The sequence below is a fragment of the Hyla sarda genome, chromosome 2 (assembly GCF_029499605.1).
Source record: "Hyla sarda isolate aHylSar1 chromosome 2, aHylSar1.hap1, whole genome shotgun sequence".
NCBI lineage: Eukaryota > Metazoa > Chordata > Amphibia > Anura > Hylidae > Hyla > Hyla sarda.
This window is the reverse complement of record NC_079190.1, coordinates 276,859,463-276,884,040: the sequence shown is the minus strand read 5'-3', so window position 1 is coordinate 276,884,040 and position 24,578 is coordinate 276,859,463. Positions and strand designations below refer to the sequence as shown.

The following is a 24,578-nucleotide window of genomic DNA, read 5'->3' as shown; positions in this document are numbered from 1 at the left end:
CTTCAAAGTGGAAAATTAAATAGAAAGAAGCATATTTTTTAATAACATGCAATTGTAAAGTTATTCTGCATACATCAATCTATACTATAGCAAAAGTTTTTTTGATGAGAGGTACCCTTTAATAAAAGTTTGAATCACATAAACATATGTGGTATGGCTGCGTGTGGAAATGTCTGAAATATAAAAATGTCTGAAATATAAAAATATATCATTAATTAAACCGCACGGTCAATGGCGTATGCGCAAAAAAAATTCCAAAGTCCAAAATAGCGTATTTTTGGTCACTTTTTATATCATGAAAAAATTTATAAAAAAGCCATCAAAAAGTCCAATCATTACAAAATGGTACCGATAAAAACTTGAGATCGTGGCACAAAAAATGAGCCCTCAGATTTTTGGGGGGAAATGACTGATGTCATTACAAAGTAGAATTGGTGGCACAAAAAATAAGCCATCATATAGATTTTTAGGTGCAAAATTAAAAGGATTATGATTTTTAAAAGGTAAGGAGGAAAAAAATGAAAGTGTAAAAACAGAAAAACACTCCGTCCTTAAGGGATTAAGGACCAAGCCCATTAAGGACCAGGACAATTTTATTTTTGCATTTGGTTTTTTTCCTCCTCGTCTTCTAAAAATCATAACTATGTTGGCTTGTTTTTTGCATGACCAGTTTTCCTTTCTAATGACATCACTCATTTTACCATAAAATGTATGGCGCCACCAAAAAAAATACTATTTGTGTGGCGAAATTGAAAAGAAAACCGCAATTTAGTAAATTTTGGAAGGTTTTCTTTTTACGCTGTACAATTTACATTAAAAATGAAGTTTTCTTTATTATGTGGGTCAATACCATTAAAATGATACCCATGATTACATACTTTTCTGTTATTGTACCGCTTTAAAAAAAAAAAAAAATCTCGAACTTTTTAAATTAGTACGTTTAAAGGGAACCAATCAGCAGATTTTAGCATATATAACGCTTGGCAATGCGTTATATATGCTAAAATCGTTATCCTCACCATCCACGGGGGACGTTTGTGCCTCCAGGGATGGTGAAGATATTGGGCCTCATTTACTAAAAGTGTCGGGTTTTCACTAGTGTGAAATGTTGTTTCAGACTTGCAGAATTCCATCTTATTTACTATGGGGATCACAGATTTACATTCGCTGTGGCCGTGGCCCCGCCCCGACAGCTTGCATGACGGCTCGCATCACTGCTCTGCTCCATAGCGAACGGAGCTGGTGAGTGTAAGTCTCCGCCCAGGGGACTACTTGCCATTATAACTTAATATCTTCACCATCCCTGGAGGCACAAAGTCCCCCGGGGATGGTGAGAATAATTATTTTAGCATATATAACGCAATGTCAAGCGTTATATATGCTAAAATATGCTGATTGGTTCCCTTTAAAATCCCTCTATTTTGACGACTTATAACTACTTTTCTTTTTCCGTATAAGCGGCGGTAAGAGGGATAATTTTTTGTGTCGTGATCTGTACTTTTTAATGATACCTTATTTGCGTACATAAAACTTTTTTAATACATCTTTTATTAAATTTTTGGGGAATTTGATGTGACAAAAAAGCAGCAATTTTTGACTTTTTTTTATTTTTATTTTTTTACATTTACACCGTTCACCATATAGGATAATTAACATTATATTTTAAGAACATGGCGATACCAAATGTGTTTATTAATTTATTTATTTTTTTACACTTTTAGAGGGTAAAATGGGAAAAAGGGACTTTTACATTTTTATTGGAGGAGGGGATTTTTAACATTTTTTTAAATTTTTGTTTATTTATTTTTACACTTTTTATTTCCCCATAGGGGACTATTTATAGCAATCACTGTTCAGTGCTATTGGTCATCTTCTGCTCTGGTCTGCTTGATCTCAGACCAGAGCAGAAGACCCCTGGGGACAGAAGGAGGCAGGTGAGGGGACCTCTGTCCGCCATTACAGATGATCGGATCCCCGCGGGGGTGATCAGATCATCCATTTTAAGTGCTCCACTGCCGCAGATGCCGTGATCTGTATTGATCACAGCATCTGGGGGGTTAATGGTGGACATCAGCGCGTACCACCGCACCATGACATACATTTCCATCCGATGTTGTTAAGGGGTTAATGGATGCCATATGCCGTACAGCATAATCAGTTTTCAATTGAATACCATTATAGGGGGAAGAATGCATCGATTATAACTTATTGTTTTTTGGTATACATAATAGCGTAGTTGACTACGTTTTAGCATACAGCTAAATTTTATGAAAACAGTAAAACGGAGACAAAAATGCTAAGTGAACCCATCCTTACCTGTAATAAGACATATTTAGATTTCATTTAGATGCGGATGTTGTGGCTGTAAGTCCAGTTAACCTGTTGTGGACATACAGGTACACCCTTGTCACCAGAAGTTAGCGCACCTTGGCGTATATGTATGCCCGGGACCGTTAGGTAACTTTGAAGCGAGTGCAAGAGGTGCGTTAGCTTTATAGCGGTGACTGTCGGTGGCACTCACCGCTAATGATGGGTGAGCTAGGCTATATCAGTGGAGTGCCGACCTCACTGTTCAATCCTGTGCAATAGCAAAATAGCATTGAACAGTGAATGCAATCTAATGATTGCATGTAAAAATCCCCTAGGTATACTAATTTTGTTTAAAAAAATTCAGACTTTTTAAATTTTTTTCTAAGTAGTACAATAATACAAAAATTATATAAATTAGGTATATTTTTATTTGAATTGACTTACATAAAACCAAAAAGTAGCAAAATTGCATTTTTCTTCTCAATTATCCTCCAACAACATATTTTATTTTAGTTCCACCATACATTTTACTGTAAAGTCATTTCAACGTACAATTGGTCGTGCAAAAACAAGCCCTCATATGGGTCTGTCGATGGAAAAGTAAAAGAGTCATGACTCTTAAAAACAAGGATGGAAAAAAAGAAAACGCAAAAATGAGAATTAGCTGTGTCCGGTAATCCAGTGGAAAACAAGTAGAAAACAAATGTTTTCAAATAAACTGCTGCCAGAATGTTAATCAGATTTGTAAATTACTTTATTAATTTAAAAAATCTTAATCCTTCCAGTACTTATCAGCTGCTGTATGCTCCAGAGGAAGGTGTGTAGTTCTTTCGAGTCTGACCACAGTGCTCTCTGCTGACACCTCTGGCTGTGTAAGGAACTATCCAGAGTAGAATCAATCCATATAGCAAACCTCTCCTGCTCCGGACAGTTTCTGACACAGACAGAGGTGACTGCAGAGAGCAATGTGGTCAGACTGGAAAGAACTACACAACCTTCTCTATAATACACAGCTGTTGATAAATAATGGAGGGCTTAAGATTTTTACAAAGAAGTAACTTACAAATATGTTTAACTTTCTGGCACCAGTTGACTTAAAAAAAAAAAATTCTCCATCGGAGTACCCCTTTAAAGCTAAAATGGGCTGTGTCCTTAACCTCTTAAGGACGTAGGTCGTACCTGCATGCCCTACGCCCGGTATTTAAACGGGGTCACGCTGTGATCCCGCGTCATACCGGGTTGATCCCGGTGGCTAATGATAGTTGTGCCACGCGCTATTAACCCTTTAGATGCGGCGATCAAAGTAGATCACAGCGTCTAAAATGAAAGTGAAAGCTTCCCGGCAGCTCAGTTGGGCTGATCGCGACTATGGCGATAAAATCGCGATGTCCTGATCAGCTAGCACGCGAGCGGAGGTGCCCTTACCTTGCTCCATCGTGTCCGATCGGTTTTTGATTGCTCCAAGCCTGAGAAACAGGCTTGAGCAATCGACCGCTTATAACACTGATCCATGCAAAGCTATGGCTCAGTTTAAGAGATCAGTGTGTGCAGAGTTATAGCCCCCTATGGGAGCTATAACACTGCATAAAGGTCATTTAACCCTTTCCCAAATAAAAATTTTAATCACCCCCCCTTTTACCATAAAAAAACATGGTAGCAGCGCATACGGAAATGTCCGAATTATAAAAATATATCATTAAACCACACGTTCAATGGCATATGAGCAAAAAAAAATTCAAAGTCCAAAATAGCGTATTTTTGGTCACTTTTTATATCATAAAAAAAATGGCGATCAAAAAGTCTGATCAAAACAAAATGGTACCGTTAACCCCAGGGGCGGACACAGACAACAGAGGGCCCCTGTGCAAAGAATATGCCTGCCCCCCCCCCCCCCCCCACCCAGGTAATATGTTTGCTAGGTAAGCAGGTAGTACGTTTGCAAGTAGTAAATTAGGTAAGTAGAACATTCTCTAAGTAGGTAGGCAAGTAGTAAGTTTGCAAGTTATTTAGGCAGGTAGTAAGTTCAGTTGGTAGGAAGGCAAGTAAAAGGTTTGCCGCTAGGTAGGTTACGGTATACGTTTGTTAGGTAGGCAGGAAAGCATTTACTAGGTAGGTAATATGTTTGGTTGGTAGGTGGGCCCTTAGTCCAGTGTTTTCCAAACAGGCTTTGGCTGTTTAGGCATGCTGGGAGTTGTAGTTTTGCAACAGCTGGAGGCACTCAGTTTGGGAAACACTGGACTAAGGGCCCAACTGCCCACCAAAATGCCACCTTCTGCTGCAAAACTCTAACTTCCAGCTTAAGACTGTCCGAGCATGCTGGGAGTTGTAGTTTTGCAACAGATGGAGAGACAATGTTTCGAAAACACTGCCGTAGTTAGTGTATCCCAACCTGGGGGCCTCCAGCTGTTGCAAAACTACAACTCCCAGCATGCCTGGACAGCTAAAGACTGTCAGGAGAATGCTGGGAGTTGTAGTTTTGCAACAGCTGGAGGCACACTTATTTGTAAACACTGGTGTAACACTGGAGGCACACTGATTTGTAAAACTGGTGCTGAAACAATGATGACACTGAGCGCACCGTGATTCACTGACCTGCAGGAAAAGCAGAAGGCGGCGAACAGAGAATGGGACACCAATATTGGAACAACGGGGGAGCATAGACAGTTGAGTTAGTTTCTTTTGGAATAATTTTCATCCCTGGCACAGTGGATAAAACTAAAATAAAATACTAAAAAAGCCAGCAAGTAGAAGTAAAACGTCCGTCTTTATTCAGGGTTCTTCCTTAAAAGCCTTCACGGTGGCAGACAAACCGTGAACATATCAAAAATATGAAATATTGCACAAACAGAGGGGGGTCCCAAGCATGGCTGACGCTTTTCTGATCTATCGATCCTTACTCATAGCCTGTAGATCCTCAAATGAGGCACCCTTATATACTCCAGGGCTTATTCCCCATTCACACAGGAAGGGGAGGGACAGGTCCACATCACATGTGCGCGTGATTAAAACAAAAACATGGGACCAAACACAGATAAATTATTCGGAGACATATCAGTAATGTAATATTAAATCTGTTTTGCTATTTAGACCATGGGGTTGAATGCAATTCAAAAGATAAATCCACATGATTTCCCTATAGTGGAGGGATCGAATATGGTCACCTCCCCTTTTATTTAGGTTCACCTTCTCAATGCCTGAGAACCTGAGGGAAGTGGTGTCTGAATTATGACATATTAGAAAATGTTTAGATATGTTAGAAATGTTCGAGCTTAAAGGGCCAGCAGCATGTCTAATGTGCTCTTGCATGCGTTTTTTAAGGGACCTTTTGGTGGAACCCACATATGTTAAGTGACATTGTGTGCACATGATTTTATATACAACAAAAGTGCTATCACAGTTTATAAAGTTGTGAATGACATGGCATTTGCCATCCACCGTACCTTCTATTTTCTGGCATTTTTCGGCAAAGGGACATACCACACACCGCGATTTACCGCACTTGTGGAAGCCCTTGGTGCTAATCCACTGGGTGGTAACACTAGCCGTGTCCACCATACTGGGAACAAGGAGATTGGATAGAGTAGGTGCCCGCCTCGCTGCAAATCTCACCTGACTTTATAATCTCCCCTACCGTGGGATCTGTTGATAGCAAAGGTAAGTGTTTAATTACAATGCGTTTGATGTCATTAAATTCTGGACTGTACGTGGTGACAAATGTAGGACAATCTTGTGATTCAGTTGGTTGCTTACTTGTAAAAAGGGATTTTCGATCCATAGGATCCACTCTCGACCGAGCATTTTTCAAGAGCCATCCAGGGTAACCTCGAGCCGCCAGGCGTGTGCATGCTGCATCAGCTTCCCTGCGGTACACCTCGGCGGAAGAACTGTTCCGCTTAATTCGTATAAGTTCACCTACTGGTATGGCTCTTACTGTTTGTTTGGAATGGCATGAATTCACCCTTCGGATGGTATTGCCTGAGGATCAACCTCAATTTTATTTGTATCAGGGTTGCCACGTAATATGACATCCAAAAAGGGGGTTTCACTTTTACACCATGTGTGGGTAAATGTAAGATTGAACCGATTATTATTGATATATGTCATGAATGCATCAACGGTCAGATGGTCAGACGACCAAATGATGACCACATCGTCTACATACCTCCCATACCATGTGAGGCATGTGGAAAATGGATAGGTGTCAGAAAAAATTAACTGCTCCTCCCACCAAAAAACAAAAAGCTTAGCCCGAGCTGGTGATGACTTTGCTCCCATTGAAGCACCCGTGCGCTGCAAATAAAAATTGTTACCAAACATAAAATAATTGTGTTTTAACACAAAATCTACCACCTCAATAATGTAATGTCTCAAATCCACAGAATATTTAGAAAATCTCATCAGTATATCCGAGATAGCTGATAATGACAGGTTTTGCGGAATACTGGAATAGAGCGATTCAATGTGGCAAGTAAGCCACGACAGAGAATCGCTCCATGTGAATTCATCCATGATTTTTAGCAAGTGCTTAGTGTCCTTGATATAACTTGGGCATTGCATAACCAGAGGTTGCAGTACTGAGTCCAACCACTCGCATAGGTGCTCGTTAAGGGATCCGATCCCCGCCACGATTGGATGCATCGGCGGCGGGAATCGGTCCTTATGCAGCTTGGGTAGCGAGTGGAAGATAGGAATAATTGGAGCAGGCACGAAAATATAATCCACTTCTTTTTGGGTCAAAATAGATCTGGCTTTCCCCTCTTCCAACAGAGTCAACAGTTCTTTTTTAAAAGGTTCAGTGGGATCCCCACAAAGTTTAAGGTAAGTTTTATCATCAGATAGTAGATTTTCATTTAAATTGATATACAGTCCCGTGTCCATACATACTATCGAGCCGCCTTTATCGGCGGATCGGATCGTCAAATTTTTGCTTTTCTTTAACCCCTTAAGGACCCAGCCATTTTACACCTTAGGACCCGGCCATTTTTTGCACATCTGACCACTGTCACTTTAAACATTAATAACTCTGGAATGCTTTTAGTTATCATTCTGATTCCAAGATTGTTTTTTCGTGACATATTCTACTTTAACTTAGTGGTAAAATTTTTTGGTAACTTGCATCCTTACTTGGTGAAAAATCCCAAAATTTGATGAACAATTTGAAAATTTAGCATTTTTCTAACTTTGAAGCTTTCTGCTTGTAAGAAAAATGGATATTCAAAATATTATTTTATTTTATTCACATATACAATATGTCTACTTTATATTTGCATCATAAAATTGACGAGTTTTTACTTTTGGAAGACATCAGAGGGCTTCAAAGTTCAGCAGCAATTTTCCAATTTTCACAAAATTTCCAAAATCACAATTTTTCAGGGACCAGTTCAGGTTTGAAGTGGATTTGAAGGGTCTTCATCTTAGAAATACCCCACAAATGACCCCATTATAAAAACTGCACCCCCAAAGTATTCAAAATGACATTCAGTCAGCATTTTAACCCTTTTGATGTTTCACAGCAATAGCAGCAAAGTGAAGGAGAAAATTCACAATCTTGATTTTTTACACTAGCATGTTCTTGTAGACCCAATTTTTTAATTTTTACAAGGGGTAAAAGGAGAAAATGTATACTTATATTTGTAGCCCAATTTCTCTCGAGTAAGCAGATACCTCATATGTTTATGTAAAGTGTTCGGCGGGCGCAGGAGAGGGCTCAGAAGGGAAGGAGCGACAAGGGGATTTTGGAGCGTACGTTTTTCTGAAATGGTTTTTGGGGGGCATGTTGCATTTAGGAAGCCCCTATGGTGCCAGAACAGGAAAAAAAAAACACATGGCATACCATTTTGGAAACTATACCCCTTGAGGAACGTAACAAGGAATAAAGTGAGTCTTAATACCCCACAGATGTTTCACGACTTTTGCATATGTAAAGAAATTTAAAAAAAATTTCAATAAAATGTGTGTTTCCCCCCAAATTTCACATTTTTGCAAGGGTTAATAGCAGAAAATACCCCCCAAAATTTGTAAACCCATCTCTTCTGAGTATGGAGGTACCCCATAAGTTGACATAAAGTGCACTATGGGCGAACTACAATGCTCAGAAGAGAAGGAGTCATATTTGGCTTTTTAGTCGGGAGAAGTTGCATTACAAATTTTGGGGGGCTTTTTTCCCTTTTACCTCTTGTCAAAATGAAAAATATAGGGCAACACCAGCATGTTAGTGTAAAAAATTTATTTTTTTACACTAACATGCTGGTGTAGACCCCAACTTCACCTTTTCATAAGGGGTGAAAGGAGAAAAAGCCCCCCAAAATTTGTTAGGCAATTTCTCCCGAGTACGGCGATACCCCATATGTGACCCTAAACTGTTGCCTTGAAATACGACAGGGCTCCGAAGTGAGAGCGCCATGTGCATTTAAGGCCTGAATTAGGGATTTGCATAGGGGTGATCATAGGGGTATTCTACGCCAGTGATTCCCAAACAGGGTGCCTCCAGCTGTTGCAAAACTCCCAGCATGCTTGGACAGTCAACGGCTATCTGGCAATACTGGGAGTAGTTGTTTTGCAACAGCTGGAGGCTCCATTTTGGAAACAGTGGCGTGCCAGACGTTTTTCATTTTTATTGGGGAGGGGGGCTGTGTAGGGGTATGTGTATATGTAGTGTTTTTTACTTTTTATTTTATTTTGTGTTAGTGTAGTGTAGTGTTTTAGGGTACAGTCACACGGGCGGGGGGGGGGGGGGGGGGTTACAGCGATTTTCCCGCTGCGAGTTTGAGCTGACGCGCAAAATTTGCTGCATCGCAAACTTGCAGCCTGATACTCACTGTAAGCCCCCTGCCCATGTGAATGTACCCCGTACATTCACAGGGGGGGGGGGGGGACCTCCAGCTGTTGCAAAACTACAACTCCCAGCATGCACAGTCTATCAGTGCATGCTGGTAGTTATAGTTTTGCAACAGCTGGAGGCACACGGGTTGGGAAACACTGAGTTAGGAAACAGACAATGTTTCCCAACCAGTGTGCCTCCTGTTGTTACAAAACCACTACTCCCAAACATTCTCAGGCATGCTGGGAGTAGTAGTTCGGCAACATCTTTAGAGCCAGATGTTGCCGAACTACAACTCCCAGCATGCTTGGAGTTGTAGTTTTCAACATCTGGAGGACTACAGTTTGCAGACCACTAATACAGTGGTTCCCAATCTGTGCCCTCCCAGATGTTGCAAAACTACAACTCCCAGTATGCCAAAACTGTCCAGGCATGCTGGGAGTTGTAGTTCTGCAACATCTGAAGGGCCAGATGTTACAGAACTACAACTCCCAGCATGCCTGGACAGTAAGGGCATGCTGAGAATGTGTAGTTTTGCAACATCTGGAAGGGCACAGTGGTCTCCAAACTGTGGACCTCCAGATGTTACAAAACTGCAACTCCCAGCATGCCCAGATGCCAAGGGCTGTCTGGGTGATGCTGAGAGTTGTAGTATATAGGGTCCCAATACAGCAATGCATGTCACTTTACGGCGACGTGCATTGCTGTAAAGGGCCCGACCGCGGCTGAAGATCTACTCACCTGTCGCCGCCGCCATCTTCCTCGCCGGGATCCGGGTCTTCAGGGACGAGGTAAGTACCAGGGCTGGTCCCCAGCACTCCCCCGTCCCCCGCCGCGTCCTCCGGTCTTCCTCCCGTCCTCTCCGGACATACAGGGGCCGGGCAGGACGGGAGGAAGGAACCGCCCTCCCCCCCTGCGATTGGTCGGTTAACTAACCGACAGATCGCAGGGTATAGGAGGAGGTGGCAGGCTTGCCACCTCGCTCCTATGCTTTAGCATGGTCCTGGCTGTCTGTGACAGCCGGGATCATGCGAAATTACCGGGCGGTCGGGTCCCAGAGACCCGATCAGCCCGGTATCGCCGCAGATCGCAAGGGCGATTTCCCTTGCGATTTGCGGCGATCGCCGACATGGGGGGCCTACATGGCCCCCCTCGGCGTTTGCCCTGGATCCCTGCTGAAGGATTTCAGCAGGGATACGCTTCCGACATGACGTATGGGTATCCTTAAGACCCAGGGTGTGATGACGTATGCATACGTCATGGGTCCTGAAGAGGATAAAGGGTACCTCTCATCAAAAAAACTTTGGATATATTATAGATTAATTAATACTTTTGTATTTTATACTATGTATATTTTAGTTTGTGGTTGTAAGGGGTTAATGCCTGGACTCCAGGAGGTTGGTCATGTGAGCAATCACCTCATCCTTCCACCTGGGAGAACCATGTCATTTCCTCTATATATACCTAGACAAATGTGGTTTTATTTTATGTACGATTAAGGGTGCTAACGCACCTGAAACGCGTCACCTTATGACCCCTGCTATGGCATTTTAAGCATTAAAGAATCTGTTTTGCACGAACCTTGGCGCTGGACATCTAGTTTTTTTGTTTTGCTAAGTGGTGCTGCCTCGCACAGTCCGTGCGCCTGGGGCCCTGGAGGGTGAGCTGAGAATTCCATTACATCCTCTATTATAGATTAATGTATGCAGAATAACTTTACAACTGCATGTTATTAAAAAATATGCTTCTTTCTATTTAATTTTCCACTTTGAAGAAATGACCACTAGGGGTCTCCCTACCAGTCCTGGCAGCAAGCATTTCAGACTCATGCTGGAATCCTAAACACTACGAGCTGCCAGCCTGCTTTGTTCACAAAGGAGAACACTCAGAGCTGCCAGCCTGCTTTGTTCACAGCCTGTTTGGCTGTGAACAAAGCAGGCTGGCAGCTCTGAGTGTTTAGGACTCCAGCATGAGTCAGAAATGCTTGCTGACAGGACTGATCGGGAAAAATACAATAGAAAGAAGCATATTTTTCATTAACATGCTATTGGAAAGTTATTCAACATTCATTAATCTAAAATATATCAAAAGTTTATTTGATGAGAGGTACCCTTTAATTTCTTTATTGCAGCAGCCTCCTTTTTATTCAAATTAGGACGAGTTGTATTGGACATTACTTTTGATTGTAGATTAACCAAATCTTTCATGATAAGGTCCTGGAACCAAACAAAAATTGCTGGTCTGGTCTGTATGGGGTAAAAATTTTGGTTTTTAGTGGAGAAGGTATGTGCAGTATTCACTTCATCACAAATAGATATCCCACTATTTTCAAGGAGACAGAGATCTCTAAAAGCAATTTGTTCTGCTAACGTATGCATTAGTGGTAAATCAGGGTTTATAGAAAGTTGAGGTGGGTCCGATGGTTCATCAGCATTTTCCACAAAAAATTTTTTCTTAACTGTTAAAGTTCTCACAAATTTATTTATATCCAAAATTGTCCGATAAACATCAAAATGATGTGTAGGAGAGAAACCCAGTCCTTTCCACAGGACCGTGGTTTCTTCATCTGTAATGATTTGTGCAGAAATGTTAATGACTTGAAAATCCTCTTTTATTACTTTTTCCGTTTGTCCTTGTTACGCTCCGAAGCTCTTCTTCCTATGTTTTCTGCCACCGCGCCTTCCTCGTTTTTTTGACTGTCTTCTCGCATTGCGATTCTTGTGAGTGTTCACATATTGCGGTTCTGAGTCCCCGCTAGTGTCCGTGGTATCTGAACAATCTGAATTTTCAGTAAACTCCTGGTCAGAAGAACTAAATTCACATGGAGCGATTCTCTGTCGTGGCTTACTTGCGACATTGAATCGCTCTATTCCAGTATTCCACAAAACCTGGCATTATCAGCTATCTCGGATATACTGATGAGTTTTTCTAAATATTCTGTGGATTTGAGACATTATTGAGGTGGTAGATTTTGTGTTAAAACACAATTATTTTATGTTTGGTAACAATTTTTATTTGCAGCGCACGGGTGCTTCAATGGGAGCAAAGTCATCACCAGCTCGGGCTAACCTTTTTGTTTTTTGGTGGGAGGAGCAGTTTATTTTTTCTGACACCAATCCATTTTCCACATGCCTCGCATGGTATGGGAGGTATGTAGACGATGTGGTCATCATTTGGTCGTCCGACCATCTGACCGTTGATGCATTCATGACATATATCAATAATAATCGGTTCAATCTTAAAGGGGTATTCCAGGCAAAAACTTTTTTTTATATATATCAACTGGCTCCAGAAAGTTAAACAGATTTGTAAATTACTTCTATTAAAAAATCTTAACCCTTTCAGTACTTATGAGCTTCTGAAGTTAAGGTTGTTATTTTCTGTCTAAGTGCTCTCTGATGACACCTGTCTCGGGAAACGCCCAGTTTAGAAGAGGTTTGCTATGGGGATTTGCTTCTAAACTGGGCGTTGCCCGAGACAGGTGTCATCAGAGAGGACTTAGACAGAAAAAAACAACCTTAACTTCAGAAGGTCATAAGTACTGAAAGGATTAAGATTTTTTAATAGAAGTAATTTACAAATCTGTTTAACTTTCTGGAGCCAGTTGATATATAAAAAAAAGTTTTGGCCTGGAATACCCCTTTAAGTCCCAGGATGCCCTTGGTCCTAGTGGGGTTAAAAGGTCAAAAGATTAAAATATATAAACTAAGAAGACACTGTGAAGTACGGGGATATACTCGGCAGGCCTGGAGAAATATTTTTCTAAAAGATGTTTTTATGTACTTGATGTATTTCTAGGTGTATATTAATATATATATATATATATATATATATATATATATATATATATATATATACATATATGTCAAAGAAGAAAGCAGCACTCCTAAAGCGTGAGTAGGTGCCTCCAGCTAGGGTCCGTGTCCAGGATTCTGCATACGTAGTTCCAAGGAAAATGCTGTGGCACTCAAGGTATGGTGAAAAAATGAAAACTATTTATTCATCCCAAATGTGCAAAGAGCAACGTTTCAATGGTCTCACACCATCATTATCAAGTGGCTTCATAATGATGGTGTGAGACCATTGAAACGTTGCTCTTTGCACATTTGGGATGAATAAATAGTTTTAATTTTTTCACCATACCTTGAGTGCCACAGCATTTTCCTTGGAACTACGTATGCAGGATCCTGGACACGGACCCTAGCTGGAGGCAGCTACTCACGCTTGGAACTATATATATATATATATATATATATATATATATATACACACACAAATCAAAAAATATGTTGCAGTCTCTTGTAATACCTTTTTATTGGACTAACAGAATTTTGTAGAGACAAGCTTTCAGGATTCCTCCCTTTATCAAGTCCAATAGACAAGGACTAATGATCAAAGGACTTTATAAATTATCAGGGAGGAATCCCGAAAGTTTTTCTCTACAAAATTCTGTTAGTCCAATAAAAAAGGTATTACAATCTGCATCACTGGACTAATATGGCTACTCACATTTACTATACAGATATACACATACCTGAAGATGGTTTAGAACCCTGTGATGTCACACATGCTTGTGATGATGTCACCGTAAGCTGTACAAGGAGGTGCGCGCCGGCTGCAGTCTCTTCAGTGTGTTTTGTATTCACAACCTGTGGTGCAAAGTGTTTGTTAGAGAGTTTCTATTTGCGATAGAGAATTCAAGATTTTGACCGTTCCTTGTCTGAAGAGAGAACCACAAGGTAAGTCTCAGCCTCTTCTATTCATATATACACATGGCATTTTGTTTGTCAGGGTTTTTTTTTTGTTGTTGCTTTTTTTTAGCAAAAAAAAAAAAAGAAATTAATTTCCAAAAGAAATAACAAAAGTTATATTTCTCATAGCATTGTGACAATACTTGGCTTAGGCATTAAACATAATAAAACGCACAGATAGTATCATGACCAGAGCTTTTTCTTGCAAAACTGCTAAAATGCAATTATGCCCAAAAAAGCCCCCAAGAAAAAGAGTCCTAATTCATGAAGTTCTAAAAGATATAAGTCTATGAGAAAGATTTGGTGGTGTAGTAAAAGAATAACAGAAAGATTAGGGCAGAAATATAATAGTATATAATAGAATTCTGTGTGTACTAACAATAGAAATACTCTGGGTACTCCGAAAGGGAAAATTTTCAAATCAACTAGTGGCAGAAAGTCATATAGGGGACGGATAGATCCCAATGAGGTGGGGTAGGTTCATTATTAGTAAATGTATATAGCAGAATAGCCCAATTGTATCTACAGTATGAAGTTCACATGGCCCAGTGACCATACAGCCAAGCCCTTATAATCCACCATTACTGGGACAGATTCAGGGTTATCAGATATTACTATGACCGGAGAGGTTCAGGTTTATCAGATATTACTAGGACCGGACAGGTTCAGGGTTATCAGATATTACTAGGACCGGACAGGTTCAGGGTTATCAGATATTACTATGACCGGAGAGGTTCAGGTTTATCAGATATTACTAGGACCGGATAGGTTCAGGGTTATCAGATATTACTATGACCGGAGAGGTTCAGGTTTATCAGATATTACTAGGACCGGATAGGTTCAGGGTTATCAGATATTACTAGGACCGGACAGGTTCAGGGTTATCAGATATTACTAGGACCGGACAGGTTCAGGGTTATCAGATATTACTAGGACCGGACAGGTTCAGGGTTATCAGACATTGGTAACCTCAGGGAAGACGTCTCCATATAAAACACTTATAGAGAAGCATCTTCTTCTGAGGCTGCGATGGTCTTAGTGTTATCTTGTGGTTCTGTGCTGGACATTTCTGCTCTGTATGAAGGATCTATTGTATTATGACAGGAATGATGACATGTTGTCTAATGTGTTCACTTATCTCTCTCTCTAGTGTTTTCAGACTCTGACCTGTGACCATGGCCTCTCCACAAGACCCATTGCTGAAGGAGGAGGAAGAAGCAATGGAGGACCATAGTGATATGGATGTAGAAAAGGGCAATATCCCTGAGAGGCAGAACCTGCCATCTCTAAGCGTGATGTCCGCCGCACGTTCCATCATCACCGTAGTGATCCTCGCCTTTGTTAATTTGCTCATCTATGCAAATCGCTCCAGCGTGGCGGGGGTGCTGCCTTATATACAGAAAGCATATGACACCAATGCTAGTCTGTCCGGCTTATTAAATACATTGTTCATTGGAAGCTACGTGCTGGTCGCACCAATTGCTGGATATTTGGGCGACCACTGTAATAAGAAATATACTGTTTGCGCAGGAGTCATCATTTGGCTGAGCATGACACTTACCCTGTCATTCATCCCTGACGGGTACTTCCTGCTCTTCCTGCTGACGAGTGGACTGGTTGGGGCCGGAGAGGCGACTTTCTGCACCATTGCCCCCTCCATCATTGCAGACCTTTTTACAAGTGACCAGCGGACCCGCATGCTGAACGTGTTTTACTCTGTCATACCTGTAGGCTGCGGACTAGGATACATCATCGGGCCCAAAGTGACTGATGCAGCAAGGGGCGATTGGCACTGGGCATTTCGGGTCACCCCTGGCCTGGGCCTCATAGCTGTGGCTTTGATGATTTTGGTCACAAAGGAGCTTCCAAGAACGACTACAAACGGGAAGAAGAACAACAAATCCCAGAAGTTTGCCAAATGGGCAACAGATCTGAAAAAACTATTTAAAAATCGAAGCTTCATGTTAACCACCATGGGATCGACGGCTGTATCCTTCATAGTGGGAGCCATAGGTGTATGGGGTCCGTCATACCTGACCCACGCACGAACACTCCTACAAGAGAAGGACCCTTGCCGTGCTGAACCGTGTGACTATCACGACATCCTAATATTTGGTGTGGTTACAGTCGTTTCCGGCATTCTGGGAGTTGTAGCAGGGACGGAGATAAGTAAAAGATATCGCAAATCCAACCCACGGGCGGACCCGCTTGTGTGTGGATGCGCGATGATGCTCTCCGCCCCTTTTCTTCTGTTGGCATTGACTTTTGGCAACATCAGCCTCGTTGCCACCAACATCTTCATCTTCATCGGAGAGACGCTTCTGTCAGTAAATTTCACCCTCATATCTGACATTATACTAAAAGTAGTAACTCCGTGGAGGAGATCTTCAGCCCTGGCCGTGCAGATGACAATCTATCACCTCCTAGGTGACGCCGGCAGCCCGTACCTCATCGGCCTGATATCTGACACCTACGAACGAGGATATGCCAAATCCCCTCTTCTGAAATACCGCAGCCTGGAGTATGCCCTCATGACCTGCACCATAATGGCAGTCATCGGAGGGGCCTTCTTCATGGCCACGGCCCTATATATAGAGAGGGACGAAAAAGAAGCAGAGATGGAATCAGAACCTCCGTCATCCTCCTCCTCCTCACTGCTTCCTGCCGATGAGGACCGCGCTTCAGACTGAGGAAAAGTCATTGCTTACCTTTATCTTGTTTACTTAATTAAAAAAAAATTAAGAAAAAAATAACTGCATTTGTTCTATGTTCCACTTTACCCCTTATTCTCTACCCAGGGGCGGACACAGACAGCAGAGGGCCCTTGTGCAAAGAATGTGCCTGTGCCCCCCCCCCAAAAAAAACATCAATTGTTCAGCACCCCCCCTCCATGTGTCACTTACTCAGGTGGACCCCCATATGTCACTTGCTGTATAAGTTTCTAATTATTTATTAAGGCCTCCCATATACCGCAGCTCATTCAAGCCCCCCACATTAGGTAGCATAGATTCCCCACATTAGGTAGCATAGATTCCCCACATTAGGTAGCATAGTTTCCCCACATTAGGTAGCATAGTTTCCCCACATTAGGTAGCACAGTTTCCCCACATCAGGTAGCACAGATTCCCCACATTAGGTAACATAGTTTCCCCACATTAGGTAGCATAGTTTGCCCACATTAGGTAGCACAGATTCCCCACATTAGGTAACATAGTTTCCCCACATTAGGTAGCATAGATTCCCTACATTAGGTAGCAGTTTCCCCACATTAGGTAGCATAGTTTCCTCACATTAGGTAGCATAGTTTCCCCACATAAGGTAGTATAGATTCCCTACATTAGGTAGCAGTTTCCCCACATTAGGTAGCATAGTTTGCCCACATTAGGTAGCATAGTTTCCCCACATTAGGTAGCACAGATTCCCCACATCAGGTAACATAGTTTCCCCACATTAGGTAACATAGTTTGCCCACATTAGGTAGCATAGTTTGCCCACATTAGGTAGCACAGATTCCCCACATTAGGTAACATAGTTTCCCCACATTAGGTAGCATAGATTCCTCACATAGCCCCCCCAAGCACACAGACAGAAACAGACACACACAGAGACACACTTACCTGCCCTGCACATCGCTTCTCCTCTCCGGCAGCGGCCTGATGAGTGACATCACTGACGTCCTCCTGAGCGGGTCTGCAGAAGTACGTCACTTGTGCGACGTCCCTCGTCAGACCCCGGTCGGCCGGAGGCAGACTCACTGTCTAAAGTGCCCGCTGCGCTATTATACCCCGCAGCTGCTTTAGAACAGTGAGCAGTGGCGGCGCCAACCCTACCATGAACCTACTAGGCACAAAAAAAAAAGGGGGCAGCAAAATGCCGCCCCTGAAAAGTGTCACCTGGGACTTATGGTCCCACCGGGTCCCATGGTAGGGCCGACCAGAGGCGGCTCTAGACTTTGTGAGGCCTTAGGCGAAACTTGAACATGAGGCCCTGCTTTATTTTCTGCTGAAATTACATGGTGGTCCGGCTGTGAGATGGTTATACTGTGACATCACTGTGTATTATCCCTATACTGTGACATCACTGTGTATTATCTCTGTACTGTGCCATCACTCTGTGTATTATCCCTGTACTGTGACATCACTGTGTATTATCCCTGTACTGTGACATCACTGTGTTTATCTCTGTACTGTGACATCACTGTGTATTGTCCCTGTACTGTGACATCACTGTGTGTATTATCCCTGTAATGTGACATCACTGTGTATTAACTCTGTACTGTGCCATCACTGTGTATTATCCCTGTACTGTGACGTCACTGTGTATTATCTCTGTACTGTGCCATCACTCTGTGTATTATCCCTGTACTGTGACATCACTGTGTGTATTGTCCCTGTACTGTGACATCACTGTGTATTATCCCTGTATTGTGACATCACTGTGTATTATCTCTGTACTGTGCCATCACTCTGTGTATTATCCCTGTACTGTGACATCACTGTGTGTATTATCCCTGTACTGTGACATCAATGTGTATTATCCCTGTACTGTGACATCACTGTGTATTATCCCTGTACTGTGACATCACTGTGTGTATTATCCCTGTAATGTGACATCACTGTGTATTATCCCTGCACTGTGACATCACTCTGTATATTATCCCTGTACTGTGACATCACTGTGTGTATTATCCCTGTACTGTGACATCACTGTGTATTATCTCTGTACTGTGACATCACTGTGTATTATCCCTGTACTGTGACATCACTCTGTATATTATCTCTGTACTGTGACATCACTCTGTATATTATCCCTGTACTGTGACATCACTGTGTATTATTTCTGTACTGTGACATCACTGTGTATTATTCCTGTACTGTGACATCACTGTGTGTATTATCTCTGTACTGTGACATCACTGTGTATTATCCCTGTACTGTGACGTCACTGTGTATTATCCCTGTACTGTGACGTCACTGTGTATTATCCCTGTACTGTGACGTCACTGTGTATTATCCCTGTACTATGACATTACTGTGTATATTATCCCTCCCTGTACTGTGACATCACTGTGTGTATTATCTCTGTACTGTGACATCACTGTGTGTATTATCTCTGTACTGTGACATCACTGTGTGTATTATCCCTGTACTGTGACATCACTGTGTATTATCCCTGTACTGTGACATCACTGTGTATTATGCCTGTACTGTGAGATCACTGTGTATTATCCCTGTACTGTGACATCACTGTGTGTATTATCCCTGTACTGTGACATCACTGTGTGTATTATCCCTGTACTGTGACATCACTGTGTGTATTATCCCTGTACTGTGACATCACTGTGTGTATTATCCCTGTACTGTGACATCACTGTGTGTATTATCCCTGTACTGTGACCTCACTGTGTGTATTATCCCTGTACTGTGACATCACTGTGTGTATTATCTCTGTACTGTGACATCACTGTGTGTATTATCTCTGTACTGTGACATCACTGTGTGTATTATCCCTGTACTGTGACATCACTGTGTATTATCCCTGTACTGTGACATCACTCTGTGTATTATCCCTGTACTGTGACATCACTGTATATTATCCCTGTACTGTGACATCACTGTGTATTATTCCTGTACTGTGACATCACTGTGTATTATTCCTGTACTGTGACATCACTGTGTATTATTTCTGTACTGTGACATCACTGTGTATTATCCCTGTACTGTGACATCACTGTGTGTATTATCTCTGTACTGTCACATCACTGTGTATTATCCCTGTACTGTGACATCACTGTGTATTATCCCTGTACTGTGACATCACTGTGTATATTATTCCTCCCTGTACTGTGACATCACTGTGTATTATCCCTGTACTGTGACATCACTGTGTATTATCCCTGTACTGTGACATCACTGTGTGTATTATCCCTGTACTGTGACATCACTCTGTGTATTATCCCTGTACTGTGACATCACTGTATATTATCCCTGTACTGTGACATCACTGTGTATTATTCCTGTACTGTGACATCACTGTGTATTATTCCTGTACTGTGACATCACTGTGTATTATTCCTGTACTGTGACATCACTGTGTATTATTTCTGTACTGTGACATCACTGTGTATTATCCCTGTACTGTGACATCACTGTGTGTATTATCTCTGTACTGTCACATCACTGTGTATTATCCCTGTACTGTGACATCACTGTTTATTATCCCTGTACTGTGACATCACTGTGTATATTATTCCTCCCTGTACTGTGACATCACTGTGTATTATCCCTGTACTGTGACATCACTGTGTATTATCCCTGTACTGTGACATCACTGTGTATTATCCCTGTACTGTGACATCACTGTGTATATTATCCCTGTACTGTGACATCACTGTGTGTATTATCCCTGTACTGTGACATCACTGTGTGTATTATCTCTGAACTGTAACATCACTGTGTGTTATCTCTATACTGCAACATCACTGTTGATACTTACACTGCACTGTGACATCACTGTATATATTAAGCCTGTATACCCTAATGCCACTGTACATATTTACCTTGCACTGCGAGTGACAATACAGGATAAATATGCACAGTGACATCACAGTTCAGAGTTAATATAAACAGTAATGTCTCTGTACAGGGACAATAAACAGTTTTGCCACTACAGGGTTAATAAACGCAGTGTTGTCACAGTAGAGGGTAACTATACAGTGATGTCATTGTACCGGGAAAATATACACAGTGAAGTCAGCATTTAAGAATAATAAACTGTGATGTCACTACAGGGTTGTTATACACAGTGACATCAAATTACAGGATGAAGCACAGTGATGTCACAGTTTATTATGAAGCACAGTGATGTCACAGTTTATTATGAAGCACAGTGATGTCACAGTTTATTATGAAGCACAGTGATGTCACAGTTTATTATGAAGCACAGTGATGTCACAGTTTATTCTGAAGCACAGTGATGTCACAGTTTATTATGAAGCACAGTGATGTCACAGTTTATTATGAAGCACAGTGATGTCACAGTTTATTATGAAGCACAGTGATTTCACAGTTTATTTTGAAGCACAGTGATGTCACAGTTTATTATGAAGCACAGTGATGTCACAGTTTATTATGAAGCACAGTGATGTCACATTTTAATATGAAGCGCAGTGATGTCACAATTTATTATGAAGCGCAGTGATGTCACAGTTTATTATGAAGCGCAGTGATGTCACAGTTTATTATGAAGCACAGTGATGTCACCGTTTATTATGAAGCACAGTGATGTCATAGAGACTACAGAATGTACAACTGTACGTATGATGAAGATGGCGGGATGCTATCGAAACGTCACACATACATGGGGGAATAAAACACTTTGTTTTTGCACCTTATCTGGGAGTGCCGCTGGATCTTTAGTTTTGTAGATAGATAGATAGATGATATATAGAAAGATAATAGATATGAGATAGATAGATAGATAGATATGAGATAGATAGATAGATAGATCAGTGTATCCCAACCAGGGGGCCTCTAGCTATTCCAAAACGACAACTCCCAGCATGTCTTTGGCTTTATGAGCATACTGGGAGTTGTAGTTTTGCAACAGCTGGAGGCCCCCTGGCTGGGAAACACTGATCTATCTATCAATCATCTATCTATATCATATCTATCTATCATCTATCTATCTATATCTATCTATCATCTATCTATCTATCTATCATCTATTAATCTATCTTTCTATCTCATATCTATCTATATATCATCTATCTATCTATCTATCTCTCATATCTATCTATATTTCATCTATCTCTCATCTATCTGAGATAGATATGAGATAGATAGATAAATAGAAAGATAGATAGATACATAAATAGATGGAGATAGATAGATATGAGATAGATAGATATGAGATGGATAGATAGATAGATAGATAGATAGGAGATAGATGGATAGATAGATAAATAAATAGAAAGATAGATACATAAATAGATGGATATAGATGGATAGATAGATAGATATGAGATAGATAGATAGATAGATATGAGATAGATAGATAGATTAAAAAAAAAACTCCAGAAGAGCAGCACAACAAAATGAAGAAAACCAATGCAATGGTGCACGCTGGGTGTGGACCTTGGTCAGAGCTTCACTTGTACTAGAAAAAAATCAAGAGACCAGCAGCACACAGAAAAATGAGTGCAGAAAAGGTGGAGATTTATTGCATTATCCCAGTGTACAAGCTCCTTGAGAACGGCGACGAGAGGTCGCTGAAACGTCGCTTCTTTTGTACACTGGGATAATGCAATAAATCTCCACCTTTTTTGCACTAATTTTTCTGTGTGCTGCTGGTCTCTTGATTTTTTTTATTTTTTTTTGGATAGATAGATAGATAGATAGATAATAGATATTTGATTGATATAGATCAGTGTTTCCCAACTAGGGGGGCCTCCAGCTGTTGCAAAACTACAACTCCCAGTATGCTCATAAAGCCAAAGGAATGCTGGGAGTTTTAGTTTTGCAACAGCTGGAGGCCCCCTGGTTGGGAAACTGATCTATCTATCTATATCATATAAATGTATCTATATCATATCAATCTATCTATATCAAATCCATCTATCTCCTATCTATCTATCTAATCTATCTATCTATCTGTCTATATCATATCTATCTAATCTATCTATCTGTCTATATTATATCTATCTATCATCTATCTATCTATATCATATCTATGTATCTATCATCTATCTATCGATCTGTCTATCATCTATCTATCCATCTATTTATGTATCTTTCTATATATCATCTCTCTATCTATATATCATCTATTTATCTATCTTTCTATCTATCTCATATATATATATATTTATATATTTATGTATATCTATCTATATATCATCCATCTACCTATCTATCTCTCATATCTATTTATCTATCTATCTCTCATCTATCTGAGTTAGATAGATAGATAGATAGATATGAGATAGATAGATAGATAGATATGAGATAGATAGATAGATAGATAGATATGAGAGAGATAGATATGAGATAGATATGAGATAGATAGATAGATAGATATGAGATAGATATGAGGATAGATAGATAGATAGATATGAGGATAGATGCATAAATAGATGGATACAGATGGATGGATGGATAGATATGAGCTAGATAGATAGGAGATAGATATATAATAGATTGATAGATAGAAAACACAGAAGGTAGCAGCACACCGGGTTGCATGAAGAGTTGGGTGCAAATCAGCAGGGGACCCAAGGTCGTAGGGCTCCAAACGGTATAGAAACACAAAGAATACTGCAGCACTCCAGAGTATAGGTGAAAAAATTGTGAAGGTAGTTTTATTCCATCAAGGTGCACAGAGCAACGTTTCGGCTGCTGGCATGCAGCCTTTTTCAAGCAGTTTACAAAGTGCAATACATGGAGTATAAATATGGTGGATGCAGGGACATCACTGCTTACATCATTAATTTACATAAGTGTCATAACAAACACAATACATACAAATATCACATAATCAACATAATGTGCAAGTGCCAAAACAATGCTGTGTAAGAGGTGGCAGGACATACATACAAGATTATAAGTAGCCTGACAACAAAAGTGTAATACAGTGTACAAGTAAAAAGATAAACACTTACAGAGGCGGAGCATTATGGCGGACCAGGCATGTCGGTTAAACAAACGTCAGCTGCGCTGTCATGAAAAGACGCACGCGAGCTGGCGTGTGCGGAAGTAAACAAAACACACGAGGAAGAGGCCGAAAGTACCAATCAACGCATGCGCATACAGGACCAGAGCGCCGCGCGGACATACTAGATGTCGGCGCGTGCGCAGAGGGTCCCGATACGCAGCGTGATTGTAATAAGTCGCAACACACACCTCCAGGGGCGTGTGCGCAGGCGTAGAAGGATGGATTAGAAACAAAAGTGTGGGCATAGATTAAGGGCAAGAGTGTAGGCATGCCTACGAGAATAAACATGCAAAAGATTTTATTGGGCAAAAAACCATAATCAGATAAGTGGGCATGCATGCAAAGATATGGCAAAAAATGGCAACATATGAAAAGCATAGAGAATAACCAAAGTGGGTCACAGATGCTCAGTGCACACATACTCTAAGACACCGCAATCTGGAACCCCCTAGGATAATATGACTGGCACTGGTATTGCCAGTGACAGTCAGTTAGCAGCGCAACTGAAATAACCGACGGGCGAGACAGTTGGGCATGCAATTGTATCCATAATTGGTGGTGGCAACTTCAGCCTAAACCAGAAGTGTCACATTCATGGAGTCCATTCACATCGACCCATTGTTAGTGGTAATCACCTGCAAAGTAAACAGCATAAAAAGCTGAAATTTATCTGCCGACATAGCATGCCCACTCAATCATGTTACTATATATACACAAAAAGCGTAAGATGCTAATAAGATTCCGGCCAATCCTTGGTGCTGTAAACCAACAGAAATATAGAAATAGATGTGTCTAAACATGTCGGGTCCGTCGCAGCGCCTCTGAAATAAAAGAAGAAAAAAATATATTAAAGGCAAAAAAGTGATTAGATTAAAAACAGTTTTTATACAAAAGTTTATATAAAAATTCTTAGAGGAAATCTAATACACAATGTAAATCTCAGCAATACAGATCAGACAATCTACAAGCTGAAAGCCAAGCGGGGT

At 41.0% G+C, this 24,578-nt stretch overlaps 2 protein-coding genes across 2 annotated transcripts in view; one reads left to right on the top strand and one right to left on the bottom strand.

The window, feature by feature from the left end:
- LOC130356125 (uncharacterized) overlaps nucleotides 1-24,578 on the bottom strand; it is an 88,751-nt gene that overhangs the window by 28,849 nt on the left and 35,324 nt on the right. Inside the window, exon 3 of the mRNA XM_056557191.1 lies at nucleotides 13,665-13,779. Coding sequence (XP_056413166.1) covers nucleotides 13,665-13,779 — 115 coding nt within the window. The remainder of the gene's footprint in view (nucleotides 1-13,664; nucleotides 13,780-24,578) is intronic.
- On the top strand, nucleotides 13,720-16,623 carry LOC130356124 (protein spinster homolog 1-like). Its single transcript, XM_056557190.1, has 2 exons — nucleotides 13,720-13,869; nucleotides 15,032-16,623. The coding sequence occupies exon 2, from the start codon at nucleotides 15,057-15,059 to the stop codon at nucleotides 16,569-16,571; it is 1,515 nt and encodes a 504-aa protein (XP_056413165.1). The 5' UTR covers nucleotides 13,720-13,869; nucleotides 15,032-15,056; the 3' UTR covers nucleotides 16,572-16,623.